Consider the following 26,710-nt stretch of genomic DNA (forward strand, 5'->3'; position numbering starts at 1 on the left):
CAACTACTGAAGTCCGCATGCCTAGAGCCTGTGCTCCGCAAAAAGAGAAGCCACCACAATGAGAAGCCTGCGCACTGCAATGAAGAGTAGCCCCCACTCACCGCAACTAGAGAAAGCCCATGCGCAGCAATGAAGACATAATGCAGCCAAAAATTAAAATAAATGAATTTTAAGAAAAGCAATTAGGATTAAAAGTGTCCATTAAAAAAAAAAAAAAAAAACAAGGTAAAGATGCCCCCTCTCACCACTCGTATTCAACTTAGTACCGAGTGTCCTAGCCAGAGCAATTAGAAAAGAAAAAGAAATAAACCCAATTCCGAAAGGAAGAAGTAAAGTGATCTCTGTTCACAGATTCCATGATCGTATATGTAGAAAACCCTAAAGACTTCATGCACACACACAAAAGAACCCTGTTACAATTAATAAGTAATTTCAGCAAAGTAGCAGGATACAAAATCAACATATAAAAATCAGGTATATTTCTATACACTAATAATGGCTAATGTGAAAAGAAAATTAAGAAAACAATCACATTTACTATGGCATCAAAATGGATAAAATACATAGGAATAAGCTTAACCAAGGAGGTGAAAGACTTGTACACTGAAAACTATAAAACATTGCTAAAAGAAATCAAAGACGACACAAATAAATGGAGACATCCTGTGCTTATGGTTTGGGAGACTTAATATTGGTAAAATGTGCATATTACATAAAGCGATGTTAAGATTCAATGCAATTCATATAAAAAACCCAATGTCATTTTTTTGCAGAAGTAGAAAAAAAATCCTAAAACTCATACGAAATTTCAAGGTACCCTGAATAGCCAAAATAATCTTGAAAAAGATCAAAGTTGGAGGCCTCACATTTCCTTATTCCAAAACCAGCTACAGTGCAACACCAGCTGAGACAGTCTGGTACTGGCATAAAGGCAGATATACAGACCAATGAAACAGAGACTAGAGCCTAGAAATAAACCCTTGCCTATATAGCCAAGTAATTTTTGGCAAAGAGGTCAAAACTACAAAATAGGGAAAGATAGTCTTTTCAACAAATGGTACTAGGAAACCTGTATATTTACATGCAAAAGAATGAAGTTGGACACTTACCTTATACCATGGACCAAAATTAAAATAGGTTAAAGACCTAAATGTATAAAACTACTAGAGGAAAACATAGGAGAAAAGCTTCAGGACATTGGACTTGGCAACGATTTCTTGATTGTGATACCAAAAACACAGACAATAGAAGCAAAAATAGACAAGTGGGACTATATCAAACTTCAAAACTTATGTGTGTCAAAGGAAACAATCCACAGAGTGAAAAGGCAATCTGTGGAATGGGTGAAAATATTTGCAAATCATATATATGATAAAGGGTTAACATTCAGAATACATAGGGAATTTCTAAAACTCAACAAGAAAACAAATAACCCTATTAAAAATGGGCAAAGGAGTTCAATAGATAGATAGTGCTCCAAAGAAGATATACAAATGGCCAACAAGCACATGAAAAGATACTCAACAGCACTAATCATAAGAGAAATGCAAATCAAAATCACGAGATATCACCTCACACCTATTAGGAAGGCCACTGTCAAAACAAGGAACTAAGTGCTGGGGTGGATGTGGAGAAACTGAAACCCTGCTGCTGGGAATGTAAAATGGTGTAACTCCTATGAAGGGCAGTGTAAAGGTTTCTCAAAAAACTAAACACGGAGCTGCATATGATCCAGCAAACCCATTTCTGCGTATATATCCAAAAGAATTCAAAGCAGGATCTTTAAGAGATGTTCATTAAAACATTATTTACAGTAGCCAAGAGGTAGAAGCAACCCAAATTCCATTAACAGCTGAATGGATAATCGAAATGTGGTTCATACAATACATACAATGGAATATTATGCAAACTTAAAAAAAGAAGAAAATTCGATCACAGTCTACAAGGATGAGCCTCAAGGATGTTATGCTAAGTGAAATAAGCCAGCATAAAAGGACAATTACTGTATGATTCTACTCATATGAGGTATCTAAAGTAGTCAAATCATAGAAACAGAAAGTAGAAATGTGATTGCCAAGTACTGGAGAGAGGAGGGAGGGAGAATTAATGTTTAGTGGGTAAACAGTTTCAGTTTGACAAGATGAAATAGTTCCAGAGATCTGTTGTACAACAATGTGAATGTAACTTAGTGCTGCTGAACTTAAAAATGTTCAAGATGGTAAATTTAATGTTTTATTTTTTTAACCACAATAAAAAAAAAACCAAACAAATCTGAGCTATTATTAATTTTAGGCTTTTTCCTCCCATGAATATACACTTTCCCCCCAAACTGGACCACATTGTACATGCTGTTTTATAACAGGTTTTGTCCATTGACTACAGAGTGAAAACTTTCCAAGTTTATTCCCTATTCTTCTAGGTCATTTAGAAAGGCTGTTTAGTATTCCAATATGTGAACCTACCACATTAACCAATTTCCTGTTGTTGGACACTGGATTGAATTATTTTACTCTTATGAACAATACTATGTAGCTAAATCATATTATGCCTTTTAAATAGTTTTAATATCAGCTTCTCTCTCTCCTTCTAGTCAGCTCTCGGCTGTCACACTTCTCCCCTTCTAATCAGATAATCAGATATCATTATAATATCAATTATAATGATATCTGATTATATCATTATATAAGATAATCAACCGAGTTAAATCAGTTTACTTGTAATAAAACCTTATATACAATTCTGTCCCTTGCTCTGAGTCCTAGGTAAAAGGGACAGCTGTTGTAGAAGCTGTGAAGGGAGGCTGTTTGTGCTTACTTTGGGTCTACTTTCAGTTCAACCAGCTCTGCTAGAATCGGTTCTTACCTCACTGAATAAATCCAGATGGTGAAAAAAAAAAAAAAAAATCCAGATGGTGGCACTTGCTCTTGTGCCTTGCGGTTGCCTTTTCCCTTCCACTCTCTCTTAGGGTCTTGAAACTCAAACTACCTTTATGCCTTGCCACCACCACCTCAGTGTTACCTGTTTCTGATTTTCTGAAGCCCTGCTGCCCCTTAGGGCCTGTCTAGGAGTTCCTGGCCTCCTTGGACTCCTGATACCAGTATGCATGCATACTGCTGACTTCTACTTTGTGGACTTCTTTGCTTCAGTTTCTCACACTTTTAAGGAACTCACAGCACCTATTTGTACTTTTTGACAAGTGCACTATCTGACAACTTTGGATCTCATTTTTGTGTGTGTGTGTGTGTGAGAGCACAGAAAATAGACTTCCAACAATTATAACTCCCAAATTGCAAATTACTAAGTAGCCTAAATGTAGTTGGATAGGCTAGTTTCCCAAACTTGCCTGAAGGATCTCATGGGTCACTTGGTAAAAAAAAACACATTCCCAGGCCTAGCCCAATGGATATATTATTTAATCAGTACCCCAGGTGATCCTTACAGTCAGGCAGATTTAGAAACACTGGGCCCTTAATCTGCATCCTCAGAGCTTCCAGGACATTGGGAAGTTCAATTGGGACCCAAGGGAGCCTGGTAAGCCTGTAACCAACCTAATGGTAGCACAGGGTTCATTCCATCAGGGTAGGACAACTCTAGGAGTCAACTGTGTTGAAAAAAACATTGGAAAGTCTTTAGAACTTACGACCAAAGCAGGAACTTAGGGTCTATTTATCACCTCTATACCAAGGATGGTTTCAAACATACACCCCCTTGAGTAGGTTTTATTCGAAATGCTGGGGTTCCACAACTGTTAGTTTGAGTCATACAGTTCTTCAAAAAGTTTAACAGAGAACCTGGATCCCATGAGGATTAAACCCTTTGCATATATGCTAAAATCACGTGGAGTGCATATCTTTTAAGTTTTTATTTTCACTTAAAAAAATGACTTCAATGCCAGATCTGTGTCAGGAAACTGTTCTCACAGTGCTAGCTGTGTAATTTTTGAGGCTTGAGAAAGGAACACAGAACTCTGACACATATGCTTCAACTCATGACAGGTCTCTGGGTATTTGGATCAACCATATGTAAGATATACAAGATATTACTCCCTCAATCTGAGGACACAGGGAGATCCAAACATGTCTGAGAATTCTAATAGAAACTCTAGAAACAGCTGGTGAATCCTCACCGCTCTACATAAACTATTTGGGGGAAGCAGGGAGAAGATTACTGAAAATTTTAATTTCTTTGTTGGAAATTTCCAAATTTATTATAATAAACATATTTTATAAAAAAGTGTTTTAAGAAATATACCATAAAGGAATAAGAGCATACCGTAATAATGTAAATGGAGGCGGAAGAAAGCAGCCTAGATTTGTTCAAAAACTTTTTTCCAGTTATAAGTCCCTTCTCTGTTACTTAAAAAAGAAGTCTAGAGAAGATGCATCTTGAATAAAGAGTTATTTGTTAGTTTAAAAAAAATGCTTTTCGGGCTTCCCTGGTGGCTCAGTGGTTAAGAATCTGCCTGCCAATGCAAGGGACACAGGTTCGAGCCCTGGTCTAGGAGGATCCTGCATGCCGCGGAGCAACTCAGCCCGTGTGCCACAACTACTGAGCCTGTGCTCTAGAGCTCACAAGCCACAACTACTGAAGCCTGCACGCCTAGATCCCGTGCTCTGCAACAAGAGAAGCCACGGCAATGAGAAGCCCGTGCACCGCAACGAAGACCCAACACAGCCAAAAACAAAAAAAAAATAAGTAAATAAATTTATATTAAAAAAAAAATGCTTTTCAAAAATGCAGCTAGAAAAACTAGCTTCATCTTAAGTATCATTAAACTTGCCAATAATGTTGCTGTTTATAGTTGAAAAAAGCTTCCTAATCCTTTTTTAATTTTCCTGATTTTCTTTCAATTAAAAAAACAAAGTAATGCATGTACATGGTAAAATATTCAAACAGTTCAAAATGGTATATAAAGTATTTCTCCTAACTCAGACACCAATTCTTTTCCCAGAGGTAATCATTGTTAGCAAGTTTCTTAAATATTCTTCCAGAAATGTTTTATGCAACTACAAAGGATATTTATATACTATTTATTCACAGAAGATCATAATTTCTACTCCTCTTACAATCCATCCACTTGATGGGATAATGTGAGGAAAAAATAGAATTACATAAAAATTAGGCCAAGATAAAAATTAGCCCAGAATTGTTGAAGAAAACTCAAATGGTCCATGAGAGAGCCAAAACTGAGGAGGAAAAAATATGAGGGGAAAATGCTTCTTAGGTCCTAAAAAGTTTTCACCCTTTAAATATTGTTATTTCTCTCTTTAAGAGAATCTTCTTTAACATGAAGTTTAAAGTCATGCTACTGATGTTTATTTGGTACGTAGGCTAAACATTTAAGCATTTTTTCTCTGCTGGTTCTAGAAATTATCTCCTTCCTTTTAAAAAAAATGTTTAAATGTAAAATTTTAAATGGTAAGAGAGTAAAGTGATGTAGAATAAGAAAAGTACTTTATTCACTGCACCCTGACAGTTTTTTCAGTTCCATTCATAATTATAGCAAAAAAAAAAAAAAAAAAAAATCCGTTGCTGAGTTTTTGTTGTTTTACTTAAATAGTTACACTCAAGAAAATGCTAAATATAAAAACTCCTATTATTGAAAGTTTATACTTCTTATAAATATATATGTATATATATAATATATATGTATGTGTATATATATATCTGCCCTTTTATATGAACCACTCAAAACAATTTTAAAAGCTGTTCTTTTCTGTATTTAAAATTACTCTTTTAAATATTTAGAAGTTCCACAGGAGGTGGCTTTAATGGAATTTTTCCCAGAGTAAATTTCTTGGATTGAAATTGTTCCTGTTCTCCTGCTGTTAGTTGATCCCTGGGTGTGAATAATACATTATTTGTTGTGGTGCTGCCATTTGAGAATGAGAGAGAGGTGGATATGCTGCTGTTTCCAAAGGTGCCACTGGATGACTTGGAAAAAGCAGTGTGAGACTGTGAGCCTGGACTACCAAAACCAGCTGAAGAACTGCCGCTTCCAAAGGCTGGGGTCTCTGGAGCTCTAACAGGTCCTGCTGCCATAGAAGCTGGAAATCCTGAAAATCCGGATGATCCAAAACCAGAAGCTGCAGGGCTTTTAAATGAAAATGAAGCAGCAGATGTGATTTGGGGTTTCCCAAGTCCAAAAGCTGGAGTAGAAGCAGTGATGGCAGAATTGGCGGAGGGTACAGCTCCAAATGCTGGAGTACTCCCAAACACAGAAGGGCTTCCAGAAGGGGCAGTAGCAAATCCAGCACTTGGTTTAAAACTAAAATTCTGAGCATTAATGCTGCTGTTGTTATTCACTGGAAAACCTACAAAAACCAGAAAAAGAAAAAAAGAAGCTATTAATCAGAAAATGTAGCTATATTACTACTCCCCACCCGCCCTTTTTTTTCTTATTTCTGCCATATTTAGATGATAATTAACTTATTGGAAGGAAGAAGAGAAAAGTGAAAATGAGAAACTAGGACAAACCCACTAAACCCTGTTGTCCTGTCTTTCTGCTACATTGATCTCATTTGCACCATAATTTACACTCAAGGAGGCAGCTCTTGAGAAACCTCAGGGATTAGGGAGTAAACCTTCACTTCACCTGTCCCCTCATCTCATCGGAACTGTCATTTGAGGACAATACTATGCTGTTATATACAGGGACAACAAAGTCCTCAAAGGTGCTGCTACCCTAACTATGTATTCCTATGGAAGTCTTGAAAAACTATTCCAAAAATATACTTCTAAAGCCTGAGCCATAGGGTCTTTCAAAGACCATGCCCATTCTGAATCCCATTTCGCAAATGCTTGATGAGCCAAATTCTTTGAAGCTCTATTATGGAAGGTGGTAGAATTTGCAAGAGTGACTTAAAATGGCACTAAACAAAACTTCAGGCTTTATATTTGAAACCTATAAAATCCTATTTTTTTGAATCAGTGAAGTCCTTCATTACTTTGTCACTTACCTGGTGACCCAAATGTTACTGATGGCCTACTGCCAAATCCAAATGCAGGTGCTGCTTGATTTACTCCACCCTTTATATCAGAGAGCTATTAAAAAAAGGTAGGCAAGTGAATAATTCTCAAGTACCTTTTCTATACACTTTATAGCCAAATTCAATTTTTAAAACGTGTACTTAAAAACGTCTTCATTTTGTTTAATATAGAAAAATGCCTGCAAGTGAATGTTCACAGGAAAAAATGGGCCAACCTCAATGAGTTCGAAGTGATTGTGTGGCTGATGAATTATGAATGATTTTAATTTTACTTATGCTTTTAGAACACTTTCTAAATTTCTTCAATGAACACATATTAAAATCAGGAAAATACTTTTTAATTCTGGATTTTAGTTTCTACTGGTTGATCTGCATTTATCAAAAAACCTAGATATTAGGTAAAGGACCTTTAGAGGCTACTCAGTCCACTTACTCAAATGCTTGAACTGAAGTTAATTTGCAATTACATTATTAAAAGCTTACCACTAAAATCTATTAAACATTTCCTTCTCCCTGAAAATATTTTATGCTCTTGCTATTTTCTGCTCTAGAAATGTCTTTCGTCTCTGCTTACTGAAATCTTAATCTCCTTTTCAAGGCACTGTTCACTTAATCCTTACCTCTAAGAAGTCTTCCCTCAACAACCTAAGTACATAAGATTTCTCTCATTTTAAAACCCTATTGGCATTTTTTCTTTAAAAACAAAATCAACTTTACTGAGGTACAGTTTACACAAAATAAAATGCGTCCATTAAAACAATCTATCTATATTTTGATGAGTTTTGACAAACTTATAACAACCACTACAATCAAGATTTAGAATATTTCCATCACCCATAAAAGTTCCCTTGTGTCCCTTTCCAGTCAACACTCTCCCAAGCTCTGGCCCCAGGGAACCATTCACCTACTTTCTATTACTAGAGATGAGGTTTGTCTTTTCTAGAGTGTCATATAAATGGAATCATATAGTATGTACTTTTTCTTTTTTTCGTCTAGCTTCTCTCCCTCAGTCATTAACAGGTATGTGGATAAACAAATTATATCCATATAATAGATTAAGGAATAAAGAATAAACCACTTGGCGGGGACTTCCCTGGTGGTCCAGTGGTTAAGAACCGCCTTCCAATGCAGGGGACGTGGGTTTGATCCCTGGTTGGGGAACTAAGATCCCACATGCCACGAGGCAGCTAACCCTGCACGCCACAACTACTGAGCACACGGGCAACAACTAGAGAGAAGCCCGCGCCTTGCAATGAGGAGCCTGGGTGCCGCAGTGGAGGATCCCGCATGCCGCGATGAAGACCCCGCTAACCGCAACTAAGACCCGAAACAGCCAAAAATAAAATAAATAAATAAATATTAAAAAAACCCCAATCACTTGGCATGAAGAATTGACACATGGTAAGCCAGTTGTAGGCAGGCTGTCCAAGATTCTCACCTACAGAAGGGCCCCTAGGAAGGTGGCAAAGAACATGGAACTTCCAACCTTGAAGGAAGCTCTGTAGTTCTCTGGACTCAGTTATCCCTTCTACATCAGCAATGGTGATGGCGGGCCATCTCTCATCTAGAGAAAAAATACTTCCGAGGAGTCCTACTGAATTCAAATGGCATTACAACAACTGAAAGGTAGAAGAAATTAGCTTGCACAGAGTCTAGTCATTTGGGGGGGTGTGAGGAATTGGGACATTGGGGTTGACACATATACACTATTGATACTATGCATAAAATAGACAACTAATGAGAACATACTGTATAGCACAGAAAACTCTACTTAATGCACTGTGGTGATCTAAATGGTAAGGAAATCCAAAAAACAGGGGATATATGTATATGTACAGCTGATTCATTTTGCTGTACAGTAGAAACTAACATAACATTGTAAAGCAACTATACTCCAATAAAAATTAATTAAATAAAATGCAATGGCCCCCCAAAAAAGACTCTAGTCATTTAGGAGCATATATTTAAGAAAAGAGTAGGGGGACTTCTCTGGTGGTGCAGTGGCTGAGAATCCGCCTGCCAATGCAGGGGACATGGGTTCGACCGCTGGTCCGGGAAGATCCCACATGCCGCAGAGCAACTAAGCCTGTGTGCCACAACTACTAAGCCTGCGCTCTAGAGCCTGTGAGCCACAACTACTGAGCCCGCGCGCCACAACTACTAAAGCCCATGTGCCTAGAGCCCGTGCTCAACAACAAGAGAAGCCACCGCAATGAGACGTCCGCGCACTGCAACGAAGAGTAGCCCCCTCTCACCACAACTAGAGAAAGCCCACACGCAGCAACGAAGACCCAACACAACCATAAATAAATAAATAAATAAATAAATTTTAAAAAAAAGAAAGGAGTAGGGTGTCAGGACTTTCAAACAGTCATTCACTAACTTTAGACAGCTACTACTCTCATAGCCTTTTTCAGAAAGTACAAAGAAAAACCACCTCGTAGACTGGAAATATCAAATTCTAAATGTAAATATCTTATTTAAAAATAATATTCTTAAGAACTTCTTATGGGGGTAGCAAAATAAACTACTGACAGAGATAATGAATATGCTGCAGTAGGATCATGTATCTTTGGGGACAAGTGGGCATGTATCTCCTAAAGGCATTTCTGTATAAGACAAGGAACATATGGTCCTTCAGTCACAAAAGTATACATTAGTCTAAATATGCATTCATATTTTTCAAAGCAATTTCTTTTTAAACGCTGATAACCTGGCATACTTGAATTTATGTAATATTTTCCAATTTTTAAAACTAGTACCACCAAAGTTAAACATCTTATCCTAAAAATAGTTTTAGAAAAGCATAATTATCTGTGCTTTTCTGACTAAGGAACAGAGAGAAAACAATTCCAGGACCGTGACTCTAAATGATAATACAGTTCTTGAGAATATGTGTATCACAATTCTTGACAGAGAATTTTAGCTTTGCTTTCCAAATCCAAAGTGAAATTCTGCAAAAAAGCAATAGATAAGACGTTTCCCTGTAGAAAATTCTCCAATACTCACCAAAGCTATTGTAGTTGATGTATTTAGACTTTTCAGTTCATTTACCTTGTTCCTCCACTGATTTATTAACTGTTGGATGGAATGTAGCTGGAGAGAAGACAGAAAAATGATGAGTCAATATTGAGTGTTTAAGATAATCTCTCCAATAACTTCATGTTTGTATTTCCAAAGTTACAATAAATTTATAAAACATTTTTACAACCCATAACTTGTAAAATTTGCATTGACCTACCCCTACTTGCTAAAGATACTCCAGCTGTAGACCCCCTTCCCTGTTCTCCAACTCCTTGTATCACCTAGTTAAAATCACAAGTACCTGGCAGTACAGAGACAAACATGTGCACTAGTTGAAACACATGATATTGACTGTAGACAATAGAAAAATACATGATTTATGTCATTTCCTTTAGGCACTGAACTTATTCAAGCCCAGCTTTTCAATTTTTTGATATTTGATATATGAGAATGTTAATCTATATACAACACTGCATTTTATTTAAGTTTGTTTTTCTAGCATTCATTGTGGTGTCTGCACCTAAGACATACTCCATAGATGTTTGCCAAATAATGAAAGGTATGATTTCTGGGACTGACTGCTGGATAACCCGTAATAAAAATAATGACATTCCTAGTTACTACAGTCAAAGTATATTATCACCATTTTAGATAACCAACCAATTTCAAAGAAATTCTAAAGTTTAATTTAGAATATAAAAATAGCCTTGTTATGAAAAAAAATTATAGACCTCATCCACTTTGCCAACACACAAGCAAGCCACTACAGAGAAGACAATAATTAACAGCTAATCGGTTAGGTAGATGAATAGGAAACAAACTTACATAACTCTGTAAGCTATTGCTGGTTAAGAAGTTATGGTATTCAAGTCTCAACTCCTCTGGTGAAATATCTGTAAAACCTGAAGTGAGGAATCAATTGGAATCTTTAAATACCAATACTTTTGATAGTAGAGTAAAATAAGAGGTACTAGACAGGAAAATATGCTAATCTTGATCATTAGAAAAATTTCATAATCATAAGGAAAAAATACAAAGCCTATACTCTATTTAATAAAGTATAAAATTAGAATAAAATATAGTTGTTAACTGATCTTTGAAGGGGAAAAATTTTCTAAAGATAAATGGAGTAGAAAGAATAATAAACAAAAGAAACAAGAAAGAGTTGACTACATATACATTCATACTTCTAAAAAAAATATTCTGTAAGTCAGAAACTACAATAGCAAAATTGAAAGGCAAACAGTAAACTGGGAAAACCATAATTGCAACATATATGACAGGAGAAGAGCTAACATCAATGTATAAATAGCTATTACAAATCAGTAAGAAAAATTAGTATGGGCAAAGATAATGAATGGGCAATTCACAAAACAATTCAAATAGCCAGTAAATAAATGAAATTAAAAAGTTCACGCAAAAAAAAAAGTTCAATTTAAAAATACAACTTAAATAGAGATACAATGCTTTATTTATCAGACTGACAAAAATTAATAATGAATAATTGTTATTAAGGATGTGGTGAAATGGACATTCTCCTAAGTCGCCATTATGGAAATCAAAAAGGTAAACTTTTCTGGGAGGAAAATTGTCAATAAATGTCAAATGCCTTAAAAATGCTCATACCTTTTGACCTTAGAATTTCTAGGATTTAACCTCAGGAAATAATTAAATGTATAAACAAAGGGTGTTACATAAAAATATGTTCATTCTAGTATTTTTAGTAATGGAGACACTGAAAACAAAGCAGAATACAACACTAGGTTATGATTCCTAATTATATATATAAATAAGAAATATGTGTGCGCATGTTTTGAAAGAAATACACTAAAATGTTACAGTTGTTATTTCTGAGATTAGTTGATCTTTATTCACATATTTCTGTATTTTCCAAGTTTTCTATGGCAACAGCTGTAACTTTCATAATTAGGAAAACTTTTTAAGAAAGGGAAAAAAAGTTCAGGATATTTTTCTACAGAGAATTATTTATAACCAGACACCATTAACTCCAAAGACCCTTACCTCAGAATAAAGAAAAGACTAAACATTCAAATCAGAATCCTGGAGTTCTCTAACAACTTGTCTTTACCACCTTTATTAACTGCTCAGGCCACAAAACCTAGAATCACTTTGCATTTCTCTCTTTCCCCATATCTAATTAATAAGCCTCTTGCCAGTACTAGCTCCAAAACAGAACACGAATTTTGACCTATTCTGTCTCCACTGCTAGTAACTCTCGGTCATCAGCAGTTGTCTCCTAACTCATTGCCCTGCCGCTATTTTGCCCCCCAACAGACCATTTCTTTTTATACAACAGTCTAAGTGAGCTTTTTAAAAATTAATTAATTAATTAATTTTAATTATTTTTTGCTGCATTGAGTCTTTGCTGCTTGTGCGCGGGCTTTCTCAAGTTGCAGTGAGCAGGGGTTACTCTTTGCTGCTGTGCGCAGGCTTCTCAGTGCGGTGGCTTCTCTTGTTGCAGAGCACAGGCTCTAGGCGCACGGGCTTCACTAGCTGTGGCACGCGGGCTCAGCAGTTGTGGCTCGCGGGCTCTAGAGCGCTGGCTCAGTGGTTGTGGCACACGGGCTTAGTTGCTCCGCGGCATGTGGGATCTTCCCGGACCAGGGCTCAAACCCATGTCCCCTGTGTTGGCAGGCGGAGTCTTAACCACTGTGCCACCAGGGAAGTCCCTAAGTGAGCTTTTTCTAATCAGATCATATCCCTCCTCCTGCTCAAAGCTCTTTCTGGCTTCCTAGTGCAATTAGGCCCAACATAATCTGGCCCCTGGCTGTCTCTCTCTGGCCTTATGTCATATTACTCTTTCTCTTATTTACTCTCCTCTGGCAAATTCAGGCCTTGCTAGACGAAATACATGGCAACCTTGTTTCCACAAGTGCCTCTGCACTAGCTATTGTACTGTAAGGAACATTTTCCCCCAAATCTTCCCATAAGTGACATCTTCTCTTCATTCAGGACTCAGCTCCAATACTGCTTCCTAAGAATAGATAACCACTCTCTGTGAAGAAACACTATCCCTCTGGCTACTTTCTCCTCCTTCCATCTGTTACTCATCTGAACCATGAAGACAGAAAATGATTTGAGTGACTATTTCCTCAATTCTTTCAAGGGTGGTACAAATGTAGTATCATTCTAGCTGCACAGGAAAAATTAATTTATTATAATGGATGCCTACAGACAGTGATTCTCCAACTTTCTGGTTTCAGGACCCATCTACATTCTTAAAAATAAATAAGGATGGCAGACCTTTTGCTCACATGGGTTACATAAATCAATATTTACCATATCTGAAATGAAAACTGAAAAATTGTAGAAAATATTAATTCACTTAAAAATAAGAAATATATCAACATAAATGAAAAAACTATTTTCCAAAACAAAAAATAAAAATTTAGTGATATAAGTGGCATTGTCTTATGTTTGTAAATCTCTTTAATGTATGGCTTCATAGAAGACTGTTGGATTATTATATCTGCTTCTGCTGTTCAATCTGCTTCAACCTGTTTCAGTATATTCCCTGGTTCAAGTATATGAAGAAAAACTGTTCTCACCCAGATGTGTAGCTGGAAAAGGATGACTTTAATGGCCTTTTCAGATAATTGTGGATATCCTTCTTGATACTATACCAAAACTTGACAGACAGTAGTTTCTTAAAGGTTAGCTATAATGTGGACTCAAATCATATTAATGAAATCATATTAATAAACCAAAACTATTAATTGTTTTATCTTGCACTTAGAAAGGATTTTTCAAACATGCATAATTTTGTAACGTCACACATTGGTCATCTGGAAAATATTGGTTCACTGAGTTATCCAGAACCTCCAAATGTTGGCACATGTCATCTTACAATATCAAAAAATTTGTTAATGTTACTTTGTGTGTGCTTCCCATTTTGTCACACAGAATATTTAAAAGGTGTACACTTAAGAGTCAATATTTAATAAACTTAATAATTTTTACCTCTTCATCAAGGACATTCTTAAGTGAAAATGGCGTTAAAATTTTTTTATTGACTATTATAATCTGCTAGTACAGTTTGTTGCCTGTGCCTCATCAAAGCTTTTGTAAGAACACTGCAAATGTCAACACAGTGAAAATGGCAATTAATGTCTTAGTATTATTATGAAAATATTTCTAAACTTGTACAGCCCCTAAAAGGATTTTAGCAATAGGGTTGCCAGATTTAAGCAAAAATAAAGAGGATGCCCAGTTAAATTTGAATATTTGACAAACAACAAATACTTTGATAAAAGTACAAGTATGTCCCGGGAATTCCCTGGTGATCCAGTGGTTAGGACTTGGTGCTTTCACTGCCGTGGGCCCGGGTTCAATCCCTGGTCTGGGAGCTAAGATCCCACAAGCTGCACGGCACAGCCAAAAAAAAAGTATAAGTATGTTCTAAATACTATATGGGATATTCATATACTAAAAATACTGTTTATCTGAAATTTAAATTTAACTGGATGTCCCATATTTTATCTTACAACCCTGCTTATGGATCTACATTTCACACTGAGAACCACTGCTCTAGGGCATTAGGCATTATGTTCAATTCTGAACTTTTTAAAAAAGGCTTAACACTTATTTTCTTTACAGAAAAATCACTATCTAAAAGTATCTTATTTATTTGTATTACTTATTGCCTCCATCCCTCAAGAACATAAACTTCATAAGGGATGGATCCTATCTATCTTACTCATTGCTATATCTCTAGCACCTAGAATGAGGCCTGGCACAAAAGAAATTCAATAAGTATTTGTTGAATGATTAAGTAAATAAACAACTAAGGAGTGGTGTGACACAAATGCTCACAGAGAATGAGCAGGTAGAGCAGAGACAGACAGAAATCCCAGAGTTCTGAGAGAATGAAAGGGCTCTCATCTTCTAGGCACTTGCTGTTCAACTTAATAGGGCCCAGGACCACCCAGAGTAGGCTTATAAAACTGTGGTGGTCTAACGCAAGAGGGAGGGGATATGGGGATACATGTACGCATACAGCTGATTCACTTTGTTATACAGCAGAAACTAACACACCATTGTAAAGCAATTATACTCCAATAAAGATGTCAAAAAACAAAACAAAAACAACTGTGGTGGTCTAGCTTTCAGCCCCAAAAAGGGCTATGGACAAAAGAAAATGGGAAGGAAAGGAGTATTCTAAAGAAATGCTATCTCTGTAGCCCAGCTAAGGCTCCTTACCTTCAAATATTACCCCCAGAATAGATCTCAACATGCTTTATGAAAAGTAACTATCCTTAGAAAAAAAGATAGGGGAGAAAGAGCAGAATCAGGCAGCCAAAGCCTTGGCATAACGGGACTCTTCTATTCACTGCAGGCAGCTAAAGGGTTCTGAAGTTGTATCTACAGGAAACCAAGGAAGCAGAGCCTCTTCTTGGGCTTACAGAATTGGAAAGGTGGTGGTTCCTGATTCTACTATTTTTCCCAAGGGATCTATATATCTTGAACTATATCTTCCAACCTCAATCTCTGAATTATGAAGTTCTGCTAGAATACTTGGATACCTTAAACAATGTCCAAACTCTCCTAACTGTAGCTAAGTTTGTGGTCGATTTCTTTATTTGACATAGTCTTGGTTTTAGAAAATAATAGTTGTAAAACACATTTTAAAAACACATAATTTCTAGTTACCTGAAATATTAGGTTTCTTTTTCACTGGTGAATAAACAGAAAACATCCACTGCCCTGATGATTCCCAAACCTCCATATCTTTTACAATTCCTTCCCTGAAAAAAAAAAAGGGCAAAAGATCTTTTTCTACTGATTGTTAAAATTTACCATTTATAATTTTCAATGATTGAAATTTTAAATTGTAGTAAATATATAATTTTAGGTTTTTCCGTTATATTTTCTGAGGAGTGTTCTTTAAAGCAGAAGCTTATAGAAATATGAGCTACCTTTCATGATTATAAATAATATCAAAGAAGTTCATAATTTTGGTTTTCCAATACACTGAACCATTAACTGATACATTTACTGAGAACTCAACTATCATACCATACATATCTTAAAGAACTGAAATATAATAAAATACACAATACTAAGTTTAATCTTTCTTTGTTCATTATTAACATCAATGATCATTTAACTGGGAAAGAAAGAACCAGTAAGTAATAAAGAACCATAAAATATTTAAGTGGTTAGGACTTCAGAGATCATTTTGTCTAATTCTCACATTTTGCAAAAAGGGAACAGACCCATGTCCATGGTTAACTTGTTGGCAAAGTCATGGATATATCTGGGTCTAAATTAAATATTTTCCCCTTATCCAGAATAGCAGAATTAATCAAATAAGAATAACTGATAATAAAATAATAATAAAATTTAGGATTTTTATGATGACAACATCAAATATAGGAAGGAGGGTTTCTTTTTCCTTTTTTAATTTTTTTAATTTGGTTTTTTACTTTATTTATTTTAATTTATTATATATGGTACATGGTTCAAAATGTTTACAACTAGTCTAATTTAGTTACGGGATGTAAAAGACTAATGAGTATATTTAAGTTCTGTCCTAATTGCTGGGGGCTGACGGAACAGTTATACACAGCCAGGCACTGTTTCGGCACCAATCATAAATTCTACTATGAATGTTCTCAATAAATGGTAAGAAATCTAGTCCACAATAATGAAGGAAATCAAATGAAATGTTTACATGGGCTTACTGAAGTAAAAGTTTTAGAAAGAAGAATACGAGATGCTATAAGTGACCTCCAAGATTACAAGTTGCTTTAAATCACCTCATACTTTGTAAAGAACTCATAATTTAATATAAGCAGGACTACATTAGAAAGATATTCACAGTACGGTGTTATCAATAAAAAAGTGGAAAAAGCATAATTATCCCCAAGAACTCATTGTATCGATAAAGAAGAATGACGTTTTTAAGTGAAATAAAGTCTAGTATGATACCTGCAAAATAGTAATCTCTGATCATGGATGTTTTTTCTGCTTTTTGCTTATTCTGATTTTTTAATAACTTAATAAAGTAATAATAACATTACCTCTTTTTTAAGGAAAGTACTGTAGGTACTTTTGAAAAAAAATAAGCAAATGGGAAGGAATTTTTCTGAAGGCTTTCACTTACAGAAGTTTCTTTTCATCTTTCTGCCCATCAGAGCTAGGTGAAGCAAATGGGTTCTGAGACAATCCAAACCCCCTGTTCCTGCTAGCTGACGCTCCAGAATCAAAAGAAGCAAAAGATGGCTTTTCTTGATCTTTGCTGCCCCCCCATGGTGTGGATCTGGAGAAACTGGATGGCTGGATAACACTAGAATATCTCTGGCTGGTGGTATTCCATCCTCGTCTGTTACTACCTGAAATAAACAACAAAATAAACAATTTTACTAGCGACTCATTTTTAGAATCTCTTAAAATTTCATTGTAGTTTGTTTTATTATATGTGCAGACCTTATGTAAAGATTCAACAAGCACTACATTTCCACTCATTTTTTTTTTGCGCTACGCGGGCCTGTCACTGCTGCGGCCTCTCCCGTTGCGGAGCACAGGCTCCGGACGCGCAGGCTCAGCGGCCGTGGCTCACGGGCCTAGCCGCTCCGCGGCATGTGGGATCTTCCCGGACTGGGGCACGAACCCGTGTCCCCTGCATTGGCAGGCGGATTCTCAACCACTGCACCACCAGGGAAGCCCTCCACTCATTTTAAATTACAAAACTCTTCACTTTCAATTTATATAGGTAAGTGTAGTATCAACAAATCACATAATGGTCTAAGTTAACATGATTGAGAAGACTGTAAATCCACAGAAAAATAATGATATATTACTAAATTCAGCTGACCTAAGTTTATTAGGTAAACAACTGTTCGATAATGGAGTGGATAGAAGGCATGTACCGAAATCATAAGCTCCTTCATGATAAAAAGATGTGTCTGTATCATTCTTTGCCCCCCAACTGGGCCCTATATATTAGTAAAATCTGAAAAACAGACAATGTATTGAGAAGTGTATTGAATATAAAAGATTAGAGTCTACCTTCTGTCCTTGAATAGATGGGTTAATCTATTTGACTCAGTATTCTCTCTGAGAAAACAACACCAACCCACCTACCTTCCATAGGGAGAGTATAGAGGTAATTTACATATGAATAAAGTGTACTGAGTTCCTCTATTATGAGCAAATTTTTAGTATTCTATAATTATCAAAATGAGCCAACATTTTTATCCTCTCTGTCTCTATATTTTACAGAATTTTTTCACTTCTACTGTCTCAATTATTCATCACTTCTTAGTTGGGGTCAAGATAATTCACCTTGTTTCTGACTGAATTAGGAGATATGCCATTAAATATGTATATTAAAAACTCGAGGGATGGGAGATACACTCCTTTATGAAAATTCACCTCCCAATTCTAAAACTGCTTAACGAAACCTAAGAGGAAAGGGGGCAGATTGCTAGACCAGATCCCTCAAGTATGGGTTAATGATATTTTATTTTCCTAGAGTTTCAAATCCTTTGCGGGGATGACACAACTGAAGAAATTCATTCCATCTTTTGTATACAGCTTTTGGTCTTCATACTTACTAATTCCATAAGCATTTATTTGTTTCTGGGCATTAAATACACTGTTTACTTGACTAGTTTTATCTCCACTTTTAAAATCCATTAACATTTATCCATTCAACATTTATCCTCTAATTACTGCATTTAGAGTGAGTCTCAACAGAATGTCATATTACGTTTTGTTGTTCCTGGAAATACTCGCACATTTATCAGATCCTGAGTCTTAATTTTTGGTTTGGAATATTTCACTAGACCAATTGTGGGTGATGCAAAAAGACTGCCCCCAAGAAGAGGAATCAGACGTGAAACCACAATGTAACACAAGGTTTAAGGGTCAGATGAATAGCCCTAAAGGAGGAAAGAGAAGGGAGAGGTGGTCAGCATCTTGTGGTAACTTTAAGGACTAAGTTTCAGTCCTAAGGAAACCTAACGATTCATCTGACCTCTAAAACCTTGCATTGTACTATGATTTCATTTCGGACCCCTCCTCTCCTCGAAGACAGTCAATCCTTTTGCATCATCCACAATTGGTTTAGTGAAATATTCCAAAAGCTTCGACAATGACTTAGGCCAGGAAGCAGGTCAACGTAGTCCTGCACCCCCTTCCCTCATAGCCCAGAGTTCTTAACTGAGCATCCCACTCTCGATTTTACCCCAAATTTTATGAGCATGTGCATTTATCTGAGGTTAATGGCTCTGTAGCTTTTATTAGATCTTCAAAGGTGTTTCCCAAAGTTAAGAATCCTTTGACCCCAGTTGCTAGCCTCTCCCTAGAAAAAAAGTTTAGAAAAAATTATATTCAAGGCATCAAGGGGAAAAAGCAAGTACGCAGAAAGGTAGTAAAGTAGTAAAGAAAGGAGGCGTCTGGGTCGACCTATGCCAATTCTGCGAACCACTGCTGCCCAAAGACAAGGTTAAGTTCTGACACGTATTCCTGTTTTTCATTAGTAAACAGGACCAAGCCCATGCCTCCAACCGCTCAACAAAAGCCAACCGAGCTCCCAATAAATGAATAAAAAAGCCGGTGGGCGGGGCGGGCGAGGGGACGACGCGGGCACGTCCGCGTCACCTGACTGGTGCGCCACGGCGCTGTGCCCAACGGCTGGGCCCACGAGGGACGGCCGTTCGTCGCCGGCTCGGCCCCACGCCAGGCCTTCCGCAGCTCGGCTAGGGGCGAAGGACGGAGGAGAACGTCACCTGAGAGCTGCTGCTGCCGTCCTTCGCCCGCACCCCCGGCGCCGGGATGTTCGTTCCAGCACCGATCTCCGAAGCGACACCGGCCTTGAAGGAAGAACTGACAAATGGTCATGGCGACTGCATCGCGGACGGAACTGTTTTCAGTCGACACCCTCAGCCAGCAGAGCCCAAAACAGCCGGAGGTCGCGGCTCCGCTACTGTGACGTCATCTTCTCGCGCCTGGGAAAGCCCTTTATCTCTTGTTCCGTCCCCACTGCGAAGAGAGGCGTGGATTTTACCCAATAGGATTTGAGAAGAGTGGGACCGCCCCCCCACGCACTGAGCGTGGCCTGGGAAGGCAGGATGATTGAAAGGTTACGTGGAGAAAGGCGTCGAAGACCGTGGTGCAGCGTCTCGTTCATCAGGGGAGGCTTGAGGTACAAAATGAGAGGAAAGAAAGTTGGTCGGACAAACCCATAACTTCAGCAAGGCCTGAGAGGAGGATCAGCTGTGGTTTGAGAGGCCGAGTCGTATTTTTCATTTGTAACTGCTGAGAAAGTAAAAATCTGCCCAGCCATTCATCAGGATGGGTAACAGTATAAGATAAAGCCAGTTGTAACGTTTACAGGAAAGTTTCTTTTAAGGACAAACTGCAACTAAAAAGTATCATAACAACCCGCGTCTTTGGATACATTCTTACACGGAGAAACCTTGTTCTTTAAAGTACATGTAAACGTTGCTATTTGAAATTTTATCAGTAAGAATGAAACATTCCACTTTTGCCTGGAGGATCTAAGACACTTTGACACAGAGAAGCAGCTTCTATTTCTAATCAGGTGCAGAGCTGCAGACAAGGGGTTCCTGAAAAGAATATTACTTATTCTCTTAACTTTGTGGTTTCCAAGGGAACATGATCCTACACCCACTTCTCACTCCAGATGTGATGTTGATGCCTCTTTCCACCGCTCTGCTTTGCTTTGAGGCTATCAAAACTGTTTCATTTAGATTTTATCTTAACTCCACCTTTCCCACAAATCCTACATCTACCTTTTCCATTGTGTGGTGAGACACCCTACAGTTCCTCTAGTGTGCAGTCTCCTTGGTTGCAATGCGTCAATAAATCTGACTTTGTTGGCTTACAGGTTCGTCCCGGGTGGTTTAAGATGACTAGCCATTGTTCTTGCTCATATACTTTGTTTGGATTTTGATGACAGCAGAATCTACAGGAGCACTGGTAATAACTGGTGCAACCTAGTTTATTATTTTTTTAAATCAGTTTAATTCATTTATTTTGAAAAAAATTCATGGAGGAGTTACATGTATATATAGTACAAAGATCTTTTTCCTGAACCATCTGAGACTATATTGCAGACCTCATGCCCCAACACCCAATTATTTATTTTATTTCCTACAGACAAGGACATTCTACTTAACCACAATATAATCACCAAAATCAGGACATTAATATTGCTGCATACTACTATCTAATCCTTAGATTCTATTCATATTTTGCCTTTAAAGGAGTAATGTCCTTTAAAGGACAAGGATGCAGTTCAGAATCATTGTTGCCTTACTCATATTTCTTCAGGCTTCATTCTGGAACATTTTCTTAGTCTCTCCTTGACTTTCATGACCTTGACACAAACATTACAGCTAGTTATTTTGTAGAATTTCCTTAATGCAGACTTATCTGTTTTCTAGTAATTAGATTTAGATTATGCATCTTTGGCATCCATGGTCTTCACGATGTACCTGTCAAGTTGTGCACAATTTCTGTTTGTCACACTGTCACGTTCACTTTGATCACTTCAGGTGTTGTCTGGCAAGCTGCTCCACTGTAAAATTACTCTTTTCCTCTTTGTTAGTAATAAGGATTTTGTAGGGAGAGACTGTGAAAGCATATAAAAACCTCATTCCTCACCAAACTTTTAGTTCACTCATTTATTTATTCCTATCAGTATGACTTATGGTTTCCAATTTTATTCATTGGGTTATAATTTGTTACTATAATTTATTGTGATGCTCAAATCATCCAGTTGACACATCCCATGATTCTTTGAGCACTTCACTTCCTGACCTAAAATATGCTCCAGGGTCATTTGACACTTTCCCTGCTTCAGTCCTGGAATCAGCCTGTTCTCCAAGGAGCCCTGAGTCTTTTTTGGTGGCACTCAGAAGCCAATATCTGAGCTCTAAATTTGCTCATTGCTATTGTGGTATCTTTGTTCCCAAATCCTTTCATGGGCATTGCTAGACAATACATACTATAGACAGACACATTTACATTAATACATATTCCTATATCTATATGTCTATTAAAAACTATGACTGCACACTGATAACCTCCAATTTCAACCCAAGATCACAGAATTCATTTTTATTTCCCCTTTGTATTTCTTTCATAGTGAGAAACTTAGCTCCCATCATTCTTAACATATCTATTTTGAGCAGTCCCCTTGTAGTAATGAATCTCTCACTGTGTTCACTGACTTTTCATCCATGTAAATGCCAGCATGTGTAAGAACTTTGCTGGCATCAAAGACCTAAAATAATACCAGTTAGGCTGAAGCTTAAACAAGGGTGTGTATGGTGCTCCGTGAAGGTGGAGAGGTGGGCAAAGCCGGAATGCTGACTGAAATCATCTGGATAAAGTGCTGTGTGAGATGATGACAGCCTAGGGCTGAGGCATGTAGAACTCAGTAGTGATAGGGGAGGGGTAGATGGAAATCAGGAGAGTCAGGTCACGGGAAGGAAACGTCTGGTTTCAAGGTGGCAGAGTAAAAATGCCTCTGCCACCCTTTCCTCTTGAAAATATCTCAGAATGAGGGGGAAAACAAGCAAAAACGTCATCTTTGATTATACTAGGAGATAACTGTAATTTCAAACCACAATTTATGAAGACTGAATGCACATAGAAGAGTACATAGTAAATTACTTAGAGGAAGAATCATATTCCTGTAAGATGGACAACTGATGTCCCCAGAGAAGGCTGAAAAGCCACAAGAATTAAGAACCACTAGGTATCACAGAACAGTGGACTGTTGGAAAATCTGTATGAGGTTCAGTTAGAAATCCATTAGGTGACTATCCTTACCTGTTGGGAGATAGGTTCTTTTCTTGAAAAAAGGGAACAAGAGAGGCTTTAGGGTCCAAGATGTAAATATAGAGGGTCAAGTTATGGTACTGACAAAAGAGGAACCGAACTCTGCCTGTTGAATGGCGCTTTGCCTGAGCTCCAGAAATCCTGCAGCCAGGCTTATTGTCAGTCTCTTCCCAGCTTGCTCTCCCACACTCAAGGGGCAGGAGTTTTTAAGTTTATATTCTGGAGAATCAAACATCCCAGAAAAAGATCTGTGGATCTCTTACGGATCTCCAACAAAAACAGGCAGCCAGGGGCTTCCCTGGTGGCACAGTGGTTAAGAATCTGCCTGCCAATGCAAGGGACCCGGGTTTGAGCCCTGGCCTGGGAAGATCCCACATGCCGCAGAGCAACTAAGCCCGTGCGCCACAACTACTGAGCCTGAGCTCTAGAGCCCGCGAGCCACAACTACTGAGTTCATGTGCCACAACTACTGAAGGCTGCATGCCTAGAGCCCGTGCTCTGCAACGAGAAGCCACGACAGTGAGAAGCCCGTGCACCGCAACGAAGAGTAGTCCCCACTCACCACAACTAGAGAAAGCCTGCGCACAGCAACCAAGACCCAACACAGCCATAAATAAATAAATAAATAAATTTATTAAAAAACAGGCAGCCATTTCCTTAACATATGATGAGATTCACTGACAATTCAGCTCACGTTTGTAAACAAAAGTTCACAACTTTTTAATGTCTAATTTTAAATATAAAATGCACAGCCAGGCACCAGATATTTGAGGAAAGACTCCAACAGGAAAGAGCAAAGCAATCTAAAAAGAAGTCAGAGGAAAGAGAAACACACCAAAAATATAAGTAATGTTAAGGAAACTAAAATATCCTCAGACAGGGCAACATGAAACAAGACCAGCATGCTATATAAAAGGACAATCCTAAAAAGAAAATGCTCTTGGAAATTAAACATGGATAGTGGAAACAAATTCAATGGATGGCTGGAAGATAAAGTCAGGGAAATCCCCTACAAGAACTGAATAAATTATACTCCAATGAAGATGTTAAAAAAAAAAAAAAGAACTGAATGAACCAGACCTTGAACCCCATTTTACAGCTTTGTTATCAGAATAGGTTTAAAGCTCTGGAAAGTAAAAAAGCTTTCTAGTTAGTAAGGATGACATTTCAGACAATTTCCCAGTACAGATTTTCTCCTAAAGTAGTTTGAATTACCTTGGGAAGGAGGAAAGTTAGGAAGATGAAAGTAGATTCAAGCTTTTAAAAGTCTTTTGAGGCAACTGTAAGGAGAAAGGGGGTTAAAGGAATGATTTATCAAGTGCTGAATGATGTAACCTGTAAAATATTCTTTCATGTTAACAAATTACGGGGACTTAGTGAGAGCTGTTTTGGTGCCATGTTTGAGTGGATTGAATTTTTGAAGTTGTTGATGTGTGTTAACACTACCACCCTTAAAAAGCAAAATTTCCTTCAAATATCTCCTTTACCCTGGCCTCTGCAGCAAATCCAAAATATTTGCCGTTAACAGTGTATGAGGCAAAAGGAAAATAGACTGCTGGTTTTAAAAAATGGCTCTTTTCATGACTCTAAATTTTCCATGACACTATATGTCACATTTTTGAACGCTAGGTCACAACTGTAATTAATGACTGTTTTTGACAGCAACAATTTTTTTCAAGACATTAAAATTTCATGTTCACTGTGATTTTCAAAAGTAAAAGCTAAACTGCTATGTCATCAAAGTCGTGTCACTGTAAAAAATATAACATTAACAATCACATATCTACTAAAAAGAAAGAGCACTATACAGGATAGGAATTTTGGGTGGGGGAGTAACAGAAAATATACTTGCCAATATATTGTATTTTTACTCTTTATCATGATATTGACAATATCATAGACTATTTCCAGGACAGAAAACAGACACTAATTAGAATTACTAAGGAAAAAAACCACACACACTTCATTATAACCTACATCAAAGCTGTCTACATACTTATCGTAGTGTGCTCTAGTCAGCAGATACAGCCTAAAGGAAAGGGTAGTTATTTAAAATACCTTAAACAGCTGCATATTCCCATATGGGAAATTATTGTATCAAATTAAGTAATATAACCATTATAATATGATAAATGGATATTCTACCCTCAAAAAACATTGACACATTTTTTTCAACGGAGAGGAAAATTCAAAATTCAACATAAAAATGTTCAGAATGGGCAAATCTAGAGACAGAAAGATTAATGGTTACCTAGGGATGGGGTGTTTGGGAGATGCAACTGGGTTGAATAATGTCTCCCCAAAACTCCAAAATGTGACCTTATTTGGAGACAGTGTCTTTGCAGATGTCATTGGTTAAGATATGGTCACAATGGATTATGAGGAGGGTAAGCTAAATCCAATGACTGTTATTCTTATAACACCACATGAAGATGCAGAGAGACGAGACACACAGGGAAGAAGGCCCTGTGAAGACTGGGGCAGTGACTGAAGAAATGTAGTTATAAGCCAAGAAACACCAACATTTGCCAGCAGCCATCAGAAGATGGCTACAGGAGAGGCATGGCAAGTTTTCGCCTCAGAGCCTCCAGAAGGACTCAACCCTAACAGCACCTTGATTTAGGATTTCTGGTCTCCCAAACTGTGAAAGAATAAATTTCTGTTGCTTTAAGCAACAAAGTTTATGGTAATTTGTTACAGGAGCCATAAGAAGGTAATGCAGGGAAAATGGGGAGTGACTGCTAATGAGGATGGGGTTTCTTTTTGTGGTGAAGAAAGTGTTCCAAAATTATGGTGATGGTTGCATAACTCTGTGAATATATTAAAGACCACTGAATAGTACACTTTAAATCAGTGAACTGTATGATGTGTAAATTATATCTTAATAAAGCTGTCATGTACATAAAACCTTACATAAATAGAAATATATCTACCATAATCTTTTTATAATTCCTTTTTCATATAAACATTTTTAGGTTTTAAGCTTATAACCCCCATTATAAAGAAAACAATAAAAATTTAAAGAGAAACATTGTTTCACAAGTTCAAAAAACAACCATTACCTAACACATTTAAAACGAAGAATGAACTTAGCGGTCTACTCGAAGTTTAAAAATATTTAATATTACCAGGTAAAAACATGGATGGTGACAGCTTTACATGGCTCACTCCATACATTTCATAATGTAAAAGGGCAAAACATTACTAGGAAAGAAATGAAGAGTTGGTTTTGTAAAAGATTTACTGACCACATGTAAGCAATTAATACAAGATGACAGATATTTAACTCAACTAAAAAACTTTTAGAGACAACTGGGTCAAATATCAATGATGTGCTCTGCTAAGGAAGAGAAATCATGTACCTTTCTAATCTGTAAGAAGTTCAAAATGTGTAACTATCAGTGCTATTCTAGTGACCTAGAAATTTGCTATAAGTAGCTTTCTTTTGCTAGGTAATAATTCTTATAATGATTGGATTTTATTTAACAGAGTGAGCACTGAAGAGGCATAATCCCTTTTTAACCCCTGGGAAAAAAAGTGATATAAATTAGTGATGGGTACTAGGCTTGACATTTTGTGTTAAAAAGATGGAATTATTTAATTGGACAGAATATATTTCATGAGGAGTTGGGTACATTTTTAACTCTCAAAATGTGTTTATGTAGTTTTGTGAGATATAAGTGTATGCTTTGACTCACTCTGGCTTGCTTTTAAAATGCAATACATTTGGCACTAAATGGAACAAATGAAGACAAGCAAAATTACGTGAGACTGAGCTGTTCCAACAGAACTGCCTATCTTTGACTTACAATTCATACTATTTCTTAGTTCTTGACTGAACAGAAACAAACAGTCCTAAC

The 26,710-nt window shown here is 37.1% G+C and overlaps 1 protein-coding gene across 1 annotated transcript; it reads right to left on the bottom strand.

Moving 5' to 3' along the window:
- Positions 1-5,697: 5,697 nt before the first annotated feature.
- Positions 5,698-19,932, bottom strand: NUP42 (nucleoporin 42). The gene is made up of 7 exons (XM_065884105.1): positions 19,769-19,932; positions 17,140-17,368; positions 15,684-15,778; positions 10,839-10,915; positions 9,999-10,085; positions 6,960-7,044; positions 5,698-6,314 (listed from the first exon to the last, which is right to left on the bottom strand). The coding sequence occupies exons 1-7, from the start codon at positions 19,878-19,880 to the stop codon at positions 5,737-5,739; spliced, it is 1,263 nt and encodes a 420-aa protein (XP_065740177.1). The 5' UTR covers positions 19,881-19,932; the 3' UTR covers positions 5,698-5,736.
- Between the last annotated feature and the right edge of the window lie 6,778 nt (positions 19,933-26,710).

The sequence above is a fragment of the Phocoena phocoena genome, chromosome 9, assembly GCF_963924675.1.
Source record: "Phocoena phocoena chromosome 9, mPhoPho1.1, whole genome shotgun sequence".
NCBI lineage: Eukaryota > Metazoa > Chordata > Mammalia > Artiodactyla > Phocoenidae > Phocoena > Phocoena phocoena.